Source organism: Olea europaea, unplaced genomic scaffold (genome assembly GCF_002742605.1).
Source record: "Olea europaea var. sylvestris unplaced genomic scaffold, O_europaea_v1 scaffold599, whole genome shotgun sequence".
In the NCBI taxonomy this organism is placed as follows: Eukaryota; Viridiplantae; Streptophyta; class Magnoliopsida; order Lamiales; family Oleaceae; genus Olea; species Olea europaea.
The window spans coordinates 241,766-255,239 of record NW_019264334.1 but is presented as its reverse complement, the minus strand read 5'-3'; the positions used below and the strand labels follow the sequence as shown (position 1 = coordinate 255,239).

Sequence of the window (13,474 nt, the reverse complement as noted above, 5' to 3'; positions counted from 1 at the left end):
GCGTGTGTGTGTGTATAAGTAGTGAAGTTAGAGCATTTGAGGTGATAATTTAAAATTTTTTGTACTATTTTTTCATCTAATCAAATCAATTTTTAATGAAGGATATGTAGGATGTTTGATTTATCTAGAGGGGTAAAAATGTTCAAAATTGACAATCTTACAAAAACTTTAAAAAAAAATGACATTTTTGTAAATGTAAAGTCAAAAATTGATTATTTTAGTCATTTCCACTTTCTTAAATCACAAATCATATCACGTCGCTCTCATTTAGGTGCCAATCCCAAATCAAAATGAAAAGTGATGACAACCTATCATGAACAATTACCAAAAATAGGGTTAAAAACTATCTTGGTCATCAAACTTTAAAAAATGTTACACTTCAGTCATCAAAGTTTTTTTTAGCATAGATAATTACCAAACTTACAAATTTGTTTCAGTTACACTTTTCATGTATATATGATAGTAAATTTAACAATTATTTTCGAGGTGACTAATGTCTAATGGCTTCAGAGATTTTTGTTTCTTCATCTGAACATTTATAAAAAAAAATTATCCTAAACCATCAATTTATTCACTCATCACCATTTAAGATATTAATTTAATCGATCTATATCATAATCGTCGTTTGAATCCAACCACATAAAATATCTTTGTTAGAAAAATTACCAAATTCGATAAATCAACTAGTAGATATGTGACTTTGATGATCATCTATACGAAAATAAAAAGTTCAATAGCTAAAGTGACACATTTTGAAAGTGTGGTTACCAGCAAATTTTTTACCCACCTAAAATTCTACTTGGAATCTTAATACCCAATTAACTACCAACCAATCCAAAATTTCAAAACTCAAAATAATTATTACTCTCTCTCTCTCACACACAGAGACACGCACAAAAACACAGAGCCCTCCATTATTATCACCAAGACCATCCCTGTCATTTTCTATATACCAATTCCTTCCACCTAAAACACAAACATATATACATACACAATATATATCTCTGTCTCCATTTTTCTCTGGTTGGAGAAGAGGAGTTGATAAGAATGGGATCGGGCAGCAGCCGGCTGGGATCCTGCCCATCTCCTCGAAATGGGGCCGGGACACACCAACGCCGACGGCCCACCGTTAAACGTTCTCTTTCCTCTATCCTTGTTTGCGGTGCCTCTTCTTCTCAGTCCGCCAACGAGGTACAGGCCCATGTGTTATGAATGAAATTGAATTCGAATTGGCCGTTTCATCAGTTTTGGGGTTGTGTTATTAATTATTATAGATGGGTTTTTTTTTCTTGTTTTCTTTTTTCTTGTTTTTTATATGAATTCATGATTTCTGACCCAGAAATTTTTCTCTGTGAATTTTTGCTTTTTAAGTTGATATACATTTCTTTAGGGGATGTTTGCGATTCAAATTGTAAAGTGAATTTCAATTTATTTTAAAACTTTTAATGATATGATGATGCATTTGAATAATTGTGGGTATAAATAAATTTGACCATCGAAAGAGAGGATAACTCTTCTTGAATTTTTGGAGCTCGAAAAATATGGCAAGAATATATGTTTTACTCTCACTAAATGGTAAGAATTTTTATGATTGATCAAAGGAATAAGGTCAGATTTTACATCCGACTATCCGAGTAATGCTTTCAGCAATCCAAATGGAGTACCTATTGGATTAGAAATGAGCTAAATTTCCAAAAAAAGGGATCCTATTTTTCTCCAGTTGAACAATAAGCTGTGATGGAAATGCAGTACTAAGATTTGGACTGGTGCTAGATTTATGGCTTGTAGCATTTTGAAGTATTTCATTCGACTTGAATAATTTTGTTGTGTTTCCATGATCTTTTTGTTGAACAATGTCCATTGAAGATGCTGCAAATTGGGGAAGGAGATTTTTTGATGGTTGAAAAACAATGTGATTTTCTTAATTTTATTTGAATTGAAAAAATTCAAACAATTAGCATTGCTATGATTCCCCTTTTCTTTGACTGTTGTACTGTCCTAATTACTTAATGGGAGTCCCTAGCTGTAAAATCGCACAGAAAGCTAGGCAAGGCATTAATTTTTTTTTCCCCCGAAAAGAGAAAATTAGCGAGTCTTGCTCTCTTCTGAGTGTGCATCGCATACTCTAAGGAAAATTTTGGTTTTTAAGTTGACTTATGCTAAGTTGAGCCATCCAGCTCGTGCTTTCTGTTCTTGTATCGTATTTGGACATGCAATAGAGTAGGGAAAAACTATGTTAAAACTTTGTCGACAATCCCATCTTCAAATTTTGATAGTGTTAAAAGACATCAAAAATTTAAAACGATATATCAAAAAGCATGGATCAGGCACAACTCTTGGCAAATATTTTCTTGTTCTTAAAGCATTTCTTGAAAGTGATTGGTAAATGAGGTGTTAAGGTTATCCTATGAGTTTTAATTTGTCTTCTGTAGATGGAAGATGATCCAGCTGAATTGCTGGTGAATTCTACAGAACATTATCATTCAGAAAAGTTCAAACTCCCAAGAAAATATTCTGCTTTATCCCTTGGTACCGTAGCTGACCTTGCCAGCCACAAAGCTGAAAATGGGATCCCAACAGGAAGACCTATTATTGCTAATGAGAATCCTGATCTTGAATGCAGTCCAAGTGATGCTGACAAAAGTGATAAAGGGAAACTCTCATCTGAAAGGAGGGAATTGGTTCCTTCTGATCAATCAGTCATCAGCTCTAGGAGTCATGAAACTGCCAGCACTTCGTACATAAATCAACCATCTTCTATTTCCGCATCTGCAAATGAAAGACCTACTATTGATGCTGGGAATGGGATAAACAGCAACGTGAATGGAAATTCATCTCAACTTGGTGCAGGGCTCACCAATTGTACTGATCCTCCTTCAGTCAGGCTCAATTCTTCATCAGATGAAATTTCAGTTGAAAATAATGTCAACGAAGCAATTTATTTTTCTTTCTCTGATTCTGGTTCTGGGTCTGCTTCTGCTGTTTCGGAGTCGCCTATAAATGCTGAGTCACCAAGGGGTGATACTGTGCAGGAGGTAATTCCTTCAGGTGTAGGACATCACGTGTCAGAAAGAGAACAAACTAGGCAAAATACAAGTGTATTGGATGTTGATGTGCCCAGTGTCTCCTCTGATATTTTGCCTAGCAGTTCTGCTGATATAAGCACTCGCGAAGCAAGAAATAGTAGAAGACTATTTTGGGATGCTTTCTCAAGACGCAGTTCTAGAGGACATACAGATTCGAGAACCTTTGTTTTCCCATCTGGTGACTCTGATACTATGAGATCTCATGACAGATGGCTTCTTGATTTTAGTGGCGATTTCTTTAATAATGGGGCTGGAGGGGATTTTAGATCTTATGGAAGCAGGACTCAAGGCATAAATGAACAAAGATTGCATTCTAGATCTGAGGTAACATTTAAGATACTCCTCTTTATTTGTTTGAGACATCAAGACCTATCATATCAGCTGTTGGTTAATGCATCTTTTCTTCACATTTGTTGAAAGGCTCTCTCTGCTGCTGCTCTGTAATTTCATGCTCTATAATTTGGGTAATTAAGATGTAGATTTCATTACTTTGAGGCGTGATATTTTATTGATTCTCTTCCTTCACTCTGTGCATGAGAGCACTGTTCTGATGGGGCATATAACCATGTTGTAATTTTGTGTAATATATGATTTTTCCACACTCATTTGGTCAAGCACTGTGCACAGATCTGGGAAAGACTTCGTGGCGGTCTTGATCCAAGTGAACAACGAACTGCAGCTTGTCCTAGAGGGATACACGCTGATAGCACATGCTCGTGTCAGTCCAGTTTGACATCTGAAGAATCTGGTTCTCGTGCTGGTGTTTCACGAATTGTCATGCTTGCTGAAGCCTTGTTCGAGGTAATTCATTTTTAACAATCAATATTTACCAGCCATATTTGATGCCCGGACTCTTCGAAATGATCGGAGTTCCCGTGTTGGAATACGACACGGGTACATGTCCTCCATCCGGACACGGTTTCATGATTTTAGTCAAATGAGTTATTGTTTCCATTGCTACTAATGTTTTTAGGTGAATCAGTTTGACAGAGAAGCCATATTAACAGTATTGATAGGTTAATAAGGTTAACAAAAAATTCAAACTCTTTTTAACTTTGTTCACGTGTCTTACATTTTAGGAAATAAAAGATCTGACACTTAGATACATACCCGTATGGGCTGTACTCGAGTCCGAGCATCATAGGATCATCTTTAGCTTATTTTTTGCTGATAGTTTTGACTTTTAAAGCTGATTGTATTTAAAGCAGCAAATTAACCTTTTGATATCTTTTGAAGTTGACCATGTTAAAAATTTATCTAGACATTTTGAATGTTAAAGATAATACAGTGCACATTGGTAGTCTACAATGAGTGTTTATTATTATTATTATAGAAGAAGGATTACAAATCTACTATATTAATGGAATTCATGAATACACATAAAATGTATTAGATCTAGAGTGCATAAATTCATTTATAAATATTACATTAATTAGATTTGAGATTCATGTGTGCAAATTAAATAGAAGGGAAAATTGCAGCAGCGGTCCCTAATATTTCATTTTTTTTTTTTTTGCGGATTTTACCTTAACCTTCACTTTAAGCTACTCACAGTCTCAAACCTTTCAAAAATATGCACGAGGGGTCTAATTGACTGATAGTTGACCAATAAAATTGAATTCTGACCAATTTAAAAGGGTAACTTTGTTATTTAACCTTATAAAACAATTAAAATAAATAACTAAAACAAAATAAAAATAATAAAAGGAAAAAACTATTCATCGCCTTCTTCACCCCACCCCACTACCCGAGCAACCAAAGTCACCACTAAAATTCCTGCTGTATAATTTTTTTGCCTCAACAGCATCACATCGCAGCTGTCTCAATACAACCACCGCAGCAAGAAGACACTTGAATAACATCACCATCTCCCTGTAGCACAAGCCCAGGTTTAGGACAAAATGGATGGTCGTTTAATGCTGAATATGCGACGATTTTGTTGCCGGTGTGAAATTCCACCATTCATGTATCGATCCATGTGCCTGCACTATGTTGTCCGAAGTAAACATTGTACAAAACCCCATCAAAATTGCTGATTTGGAGAGTCAAATGCTCCCAGTCCCCACATGTTCGCCGATATGCCCCAATGAAATGTCGAACAGTCCAAGTTTGGCAGTCGTATGCCCATTAAAGGAATAGAGTATCCACATTGCTATGTAAATAGAAGTTGAACCGAACATGGGTTTAACATGTAGATGAGCCTCGGAGCTTGCTAAATCTCCTTTCCTTACTTTTTCCTTAGAATCTTCAACAACAGGAAGGTCCAACTAGTATGAGCCATCACTTGAGCCACCTTGAGGGAGGTTGGAGCCATTGGGTTGAATTGGAACAGGGTTTGACTCTTCTCCTTTTATATACAGTAAAGCTCCATTGTTACCAGTTAACTGAAGAGCGAAGTTAAATTTCTTTGGGGTAAAAGTAAATTAAAAAAATGCAAGGGAGGGAAAGTGGTTAAAGGTGCCAAGAGAGAGAATTCAATTCAGTAGTACGAGTTACTTGAAAAAGGTTGTCCAAAAGGACACGGAAAATAAGATCTAAGACGCACGGATTTGATTATACAGAATTTATTGCTACAGTGACTCAGTGATCACGTTAGAAGTCAGCATTTCTGACTATATTACCATATTAGCAGCTGAAAAGGGATGAAATGTTTGAAGTCAGCATTTCTGACTGACTACATAAAGAAATTTATTGAGAGCCACCTGCTTGAAAGAAAAGCTTGTTGTTTGACAAGTCTAGCTTAAGGAGCGACGTTGAAACTTAGCCTATGTTTTGCCCCCATTTTTTCAAAAACTCGTTTTTCCATAACTCATTTTCAACGACACACCATAAAATAATTTTACACATGAATTCAAATTTTTTCCTTATTTTTAACCACGCATTCTCCAACAAAACACTATTGAAAAATGCATTTTAGCCCAAAAATGAGGCTCAAACAAGGGCTTAATCTAGACATGTCATGAATGTTGACGATGATACATTGAACATTCATAGTAGTCAGCAGTAATTAGATATCATTAATTTTAAAAGAATAACTGTGAATCTGTTATATCAATTAAATTCATGAATACACATCAATTAGATCTAAAATGTGTATTCATATGAACTTGTTAAATGAATTAGATATAGGATTCAAGCACGCGCATAATAAAGAATGCTTTTACTAGAAGTATAAATAGGATTATTGGTTTGTGAGTGGAGCAATAATAAGCAACAATTGTAAGAGAAAGTAAAGTTGAAAACTACTATGTTCTAGAGAATAAACATTTTCTCTTTTGAGTGTTTTTTGTGAGTGATTGAGTTCCTTCAGTTATGTTAATGAAGTTTTTTATTGGAGTCAATTAAATTTTGCGAAGAGAATCTTTTCAGAATGAAGTTGTTATCTGATGCCTCTCTCTAATATCTTCTCAGAATGAATAAAAAAATTATATTTGAGTTATCCAATAAATCAAGAGTAAAACCCTTCTATTTGTGTTTTTTCCTCTCATATATGCTAACCAACATTATATCGATGTGTTCTAATTGAAGAAACTAATTTAACATCTGCAAAATGCAGGTTTTGGATGAAATTCATCGACAACCAATGTCACTTTCCTTGTCTGTGGTCTCACTTCCGGCTCCGGAATCGCTGGTTGACTCTTTTCCTGAGAAGACTCACAGAAAGCCTGAAAAATTGGAAAGTGGAGACGATAATCAGCAGTATGTTTTCCCCTGCCTTTTTAATGAGTCACGCTCAAAGTGGTTGGAAGATCCCGAAAAAGAGAAAACAGAAGGGACGGGGGGTGGGCTAATCAATTGGGATTCTTTGCATCTTAGAAAGGAAATCTAAGCAGGATGATGCAGCACCTCTTGGCAAGAAAACTATATAAAACAGAGAGAATTTTTGGAGGAGACTAAAGGGAGAGAGAAAAAGTCACATTCTCTTGCACAATTCGATTATTCATGAGTGCCCACCTCATGGAGAGCTTTGGTTATGAATAATGGAAAAATGATAATGTCCCTATTTTGTGCAAATGTTATCTTTTGTGCTATGACTCGTTTACCGGTGATATGTCATTTACTTATTTGTTGCATGGTATTCCAGTATGTGCATTTTTAATGTTAATATCGTCTATATCTGCAGGTCCGTTTGCCATGGCTTTTAGTTTTACCTTATGATGAAACTATGTCTTGCAGGTGTTACATTTGCCTCGCTGACTACGAGGAAGGAGACAAAATTCGAGTTCTCCCATGTCACCATGAGTATCACATGTTATGTGTAGATAAATGGCTGAAGGAGATTCACGGGTATGTGACATTGCTGCACTTATTTGCTGCACTTATTCCCCCATCCCCATCCCCATCCCCATCCACATCCACATCTCCTTCTATTCTTTTTAAATATCTGTAAATTAAAGTATGTGCTTGTGCTCCAGTGTTTGTCCACTCTGCCGGGGGGATGTTCGCGAAGGCTTCCCAGAAGGATCTGTTTCAAACTCAGAGACCCCTCCTCTTTAGTACATTTTGTATATAGCTATGTATATGAGGTGCTGTATAGGCCATGAGTTCGTATTTCTCTCGGAATGTCACTTTCATCCATAACCTTTGAATGGAACTACTGGTTTTTTAAATAACGAAATCTTCACTTTAGTTGTAAAATCAGTAATTATATAGTTTGCCCAAAAAGAAGAGAAAAACTTCTGACAATTTATTTATTTTTGAACAGTTATTTTATTTTATTTTATTATTATTATTTTTTTCAATACACAGAAGCATTGAAAATGGTAACCCAGTCCCGAAAATTATATTTTAGCCATCTTTTGACTACACACTTTTATAAATAGTTTTTAGCAAATTTCGCAGACGTATAGTTTTATAATTTTATCTCCACACTAATTGGTCAATTTGTTGACCAATGTAATGGCGGTCAAAATTAGGACAGCACAAAAAAATAGCGAAACCATAAATCGAACCGAAATTGTTGAGTTGAAACTGTTGGTTCGAGTTCACGAGGAACCGTGGTTTCTTTTTCCTCACAAACATGCGGGCCCCGCGTGTATTTAATAATGTCGAGCCGTGGTCCCCACCTTGATGATGTGAGTGGGGTGTAAATGATTATATACGTGTAGTACGGTCCTTGTTCTATGAACATCTTTTAACAACCAACTTTGAAAATAATTTATTTATGTGTTTTATGGTAAATATGAATGTAATTTAACATTATTAGTTATCATTTAAACTTATATTTAACTTATGTTAAATACATTACTATAATATAAAAAAATAAACCACAGATTAAAATCGAATCAGACTGCAAATTATGGTTTGGTTCGAAAAAATTTCTAACCGCACACAATGTTTGAGTAGAAAATATAGTACAAACTGAACCGCGTTTACCCCTAGTCAAAATTATTTAAACAAGCAATAATTATGTTTAAAATAAAGCATAACTCAATTCATTTGGAGAAGATATATTAGGTGTAATATCGAACATTTATAATTGAAACTCGACCTTTTCCAATTGAAACTCGACCTTTTCCCCCCTTTTTATTGATTGAGTGTTGGCAAAAGTATATAAATAAAATTATAAAAAATTAAACAAATATGATTCATATAAGAAAATAACTCATGATATTTATAATGTGAATCAAAATAACTTCAAAATTATTGCCACATATTTCTTATCTAAGAGGTCACGTTCGATGTCACTTATGCTTCAATTATTTTATGCATCATCACTGAAATTTTAACCTATTTTGGACCCATTACAGACAATATTATTAGGTGACCATAACATATAGATAATGATATTTAACAACAATACATGGTAAAATCCGAAAAACTGATATTTTTCTCCTAATAAAAGTTTCTTGTTCGGAAGCTCATGCATTGAAATGGACAAATTATAACCTTACGCTTTTTATAATTTTTTTTTAATTTTCTTGTTGGTAAAGATTTTTTTTATTTAATCGATTGATCTTAAAAGCCAGATATTAAACTACATCCCTTGTGGACATCGTTACTTGCCTTGACAAGGGTAAACATTTTTTGAATCAATAAATAATGGTACGAAATTTTTTAATCATACGACAATGTTTCGAAAATCAAAAGGAACATTTACTTGAAAAGGGTAACGAGTTAAATCTATCAATTCATAAATTCTTTTAGATTTACGATTTTTTTTTACTTCTTGTTAGACTAAATTTAGACTAATCTACTCGAATTAGTGGATCGATTCTAATTCTGATAACGAAGAGAAGAGAATATAATGAAGAATAATGATAATGTCATGATGTGTCCATTTCATGTGGTCATTCCTTTGCAAAGTTGTTACATCGCACAATCGAATCATGTGCCCACTTATTTTCCCTCTTGGATGGTTAAATTAAATTTTGACAGCATAAGTTATTATTAACAAAATGCAATATCAAGAATAATTCATGCATTGATTGACCATTGTCTTTATTAATGTTGGTAAAATAAGTATCAACCATGCGACATGTACACTCTACTTCACACTTTGATTGACATTCTTTTACGTGGATCCATTAAAATCATTGATTTTGAACCCATTTATCACACCATTACACATATTTCTTCCATATAGGAAGGATGTCAACAAAGGTATAAATCATAATGTACATCAAGCATAATTCAATAAGTTTTGTTTGTAAAGTTGGTTTAAATTTCATATAATTAATTCTGACTTGTATATTTCTCAAATGTTCTTGAGTTTAAGGGTCTATCAGGTACAACATCTTGAATTGTTTAGTATCACAACACGTTTAAACAATATATCAATATTTTAAAATATAAACTTAAAAGCAACTTTTAAAAAACAAGCTTAAAAAAGAATAAAGTTACTTTTAAATCACCCTTTTTTTTTATTTTTAAACATATTTGGATAGCTTACTTTAAAGGAAAAACATATATTTTTTAAAGTAAAATTAATTTAAGTAACTTTTATAAATAAACATATTTAGATAACTTGTTTTTCTTTCTTACAAGTAGAAATAATTACTTTTTATGAAAGTAAGCTTAATAGTTTGGCTGGAAACAGTACATTGGCTACAATTGAAAATGTCTTATCAATGAAATTTTCATTTATCCGCGATCTAGGCTTTTGGCATAGCGGGCCCACAATGGAAGGCTCGCACGACGGGCTATTAGTTCAGTGGTAGAGCGCACCCTTCATAATTGCATCATTGTGCACTCAGGTTAGAGCATAAGTTAGTGGTGCTTTCAGCTATTGAACTTTCGTCATTTAGGGTACAACTTTTGTTCTTTTAAGTTAAGTAAAAAAATGAATTTGAATCGGCGCGAACCCTGTGAATCACTACAATGGACAATGGACAATTTACTTTTTATTTTTATTTTAAGTAAAACAAAATAATTTTTTTAAAGTAAGCTTAAATTATTTTGTTTTAAAGTAAGCTTAAACATAAATTTATCTTTTAAGTAATTTCACTTCTAAGTAAAAAGGTTACATTTAAAAAAAAAAAAAAAAAATTGTCCAGATAAGAACTTACTTTTCTTCCATTTGATTAACAAAAAAATATTTATCTTACAAATGTTCTTATTTACAACCCATTATTTTCCCTCATTACATCCATTATGATAAATGAATCTCTGTCTAAATTCATCTCATTCGCAGAAATATTTTAATCTGATGTGACAAATGGAAGTTAAAACTTTCAAGTTAATTTAAGGTAAATAACGTCCCTAACCTTTTAATTTGGGCTTTTGAGTTCTCAACTACAGAAAAATAGGCGACATTCACCCAAATGGATTAATTCTATCTATTTTTACATTAATAAACCCATTTGAAATGTAGAGTGGAGCTTACCCAAAGAACCAGAATCTGTTGTGAACATAATTTCTGTCAATAGAACTTATTCAAAAATTGTTGATTAAACATTAATTATTTTTTTAAGATAAAAATATCACAAACCATTCAAAAATAATATTTAAATTCATGCAAGTTAATGTACTATTCATTGATACATTAGAAAATTTGCAATCCAACCACGCCCAGCATCTATCTGAAAAGTTCAAATATATTTGAAAATTTATAATTTTCATAGAGAAGTTCGATATTAAAGTTTCTTTAAAACAACTTTAAAAAGTTTATTTTTCTTGTCATTAAGCACCTCAACTTTAACCAATCATCTATAATGATACCGGAAAGCATTTTTTCCTCAAAGAAGCACTTTTGAGCTTTATAAAGCCATCTAAATGCACGCTAAAGTGATTCGCTAGAGCTATATCCACTTGACATTATAGTTTTCATCTTTTTAATAAAGGAGATGATTACAACTAGTCTGTGAACCCACAACGAACCCACACTTCTCTTATATCTTTCTCAAGAAAAATAGTTCACCATTATATCTTTATTATAAAAATGAAATATAAAATGACTGAATATAACTACGAATTATCCATATTACCCGACAATATTAAAACTCCGCCTCAAAAACCCTCCCACGCCTAAACTTCAAACTAGGGGAGCTACCAAGTACCAACCACATCGACCTTACAACAAAGGTTCATTCGTAATTGAAAAAAAAAATTGTAAATAGAAGGAAAAGTAAACAACGAAATGAAACTACACTTATCCAACATCGAATTCCGTAGCTTTATTATCGAAATCCATGACATCATTTTTATTTTATTTTTATCAATTTTGAATTTCCATTCTACAACAAGGACAATGTGCATTACTCTCTAGCCATGGCACCAAACACTTTGAATGGAATTTATGGGCACATGGCAACTGCATTAGGGTGTCTACGGCCACAAAATGCTCCAAACAAACTGCACACTCCTCTTGTTCTGTACATTTCCAGCTTATTTTTGCCCAATTAAACTTTTTCTTTAATCCAAATACTTCTTTCCCTTCAATTGCAGGGCTGCCTTCCAGATTTCTTGGCCTTTGTAGCTCACTCGAAACCCTACATTTGATTAAGAAATATGAAGAATAATAATTACTTTGATGAAAATTTGAACATTTTTTGCCTACTGGACTAGAGTGGACTTGAAAGTAGAAAACCGTAAATATTTGTACATTGAGTTGGATTGAACTATAGAGGATGATCTTTATTCATCATCCTAACATACAAATACAATACAAGAAGGGAACATCTGAACACTTGAATAAAGTTTATCTTTATCTTATCTGTTCACGGCTATTGCGTTTTGAGGGTATTTAGTTAATTCTCGAGAAATCAAAATTGAGATTGTGTGTGTTTGTTAAAGTATGATGAATTTGAATCTTGGAACTTATGATAATCAAATATTACAATATTCCTTTCTAACTTTTTTCGTTTTTCTTTTTCCCTTTTATTGTGGTCGTTTCATCAATTCTAATAAAAAAAAAGAGTCTTTGAGAATTTAAATTACCAAAAATTTAGTTCTCCAAAAATTGCCTAAAATTACTTAATTTTCATGGCAAGAAAAAATCAAGTTACTTTTTTACTCATAAACAAAGTATGTCATCTCAATGTATTACCTTTTGATTTTTGATTTCCACTGTGCTTTCAGCTTCTCATCCAGCCTTTTCTTGGCTTCTCTAGCTACAGCCCCTAGCTTTTCATCACAATATGCCTGGCCTATCGGAATCCTCTGTTATTTTCAACAGATCCAGAAATTTCATAAAAACCCCACATAAATAAAAATATATATACATATAGATACGAAAATTCCTTAAGATTATTTTGATTTTAGTACCATGGAAGAGGATGAACTGTGCAGGTTCTCATGATTGCTTGTATATAAACAAAAAGATGAACGCCTTGTGAAGTTATAACCAGATGGGTTTGGAGAATCAGAATGGAATCTTCTTCTTCTTGCAGATTCAACTCCAGGAAGCATGCCAGCCATTGAGATGATTACTTATTAGGCAAAAATAAGTGATTATGTATAATAAGAATTATTACAGCTTTTGAGCGTCTTCTTCTAGAATTCTGATTTTTCTCGAATTTCTGAAGGGGGAAATTTCTCGGAAACAAATGAGGAAATGGTGTAGATAGGTAAGTAATGAAAAATAATTGAAAGCCAATGGTGGGATCCCACCATTGACATGATTGTAATTGTTGGTAAATAAGCTGAAAATGTGAAAAGAAGGAAGGAGAGGAGAAATTTCATGGTAGACAGACAGGTTGCGTGGCTAAGAAAGAGATACAATTAGGTTGGTCACGTGACTAACCAACACCAAACTTGCCACAAATTTGCCCAATAGTCCTCCATTTAAGTTGTTCAACAGTTAAGTTAGTTAGTTACAGTTGGGTAAATTGCAAATATAATGTCCAACATTTTTCTTATATTTTACTAAACGAAATTAAAAAATATTATACAATTAAAAGAAGAAAAAGAAAAAAACATTGTGTTCATCATCATCCATAGTTTAATTG

The 13,474-nt window shown here is 33.2% G+C and overlaps 2 protein-coding genes across 2 annotated transcripts; one reads left to right on the top strand and one right to left on the bottom strand.

The window, feature by feature from the left end:
- Positions 1-863: 863 nt before the first annotated feature.
- On the top strand, positions 864-7,780 carry LOC111389492 (E3 ubiquitin-protein ligase RLIM-like). Its single transcript, XM_023014406.1, has 6 exons — positions 864-1,191; positions 2,433-3,410; positions 3,714-3,887; positions 6,643-6,785; positions 7,263-7,373; positions 7,502-7,780. The coding sequence occupies exons 1-6, from the start codon at positions 1,048-1,050 to the stop codon at positions 7,581-7,583; spliced, it is 1,632 nt and encodes a 543-aa protein (XP_022870174.1). The 5' UTR covers positions 864-1,047; the 3' UTR covers positions 7,584-7,780.
- A 3,741-nt stretch (positions 7,781-11,521) lies between these two features.
- Positions 11,522-13,159, bottom strand: LOC111389497 (probable E3 ubiquitin-protein ligase RHY1A). The gene is made up of 3 exons (XM_023014414.1): positions 12,792-13,159; positions 12,574-12,686; positions 11,522-12,016 (listed from the first exon to the last, which is right to left on the bottom strand). Exons 1-3 carry the CDS (start codon positions 12,942-12,944, stop codon positions 11,743-11,745), a joined length of 540 nt encoding a protein of 179 aa, XP_022870182.1. The 5' UTR covers positions 12,945-13,159; the 3' UTR covers positions 11,522-11,742.
- Between the last annotated feature and the right edge of the window lie 315 nt (positions 13,160-13,474).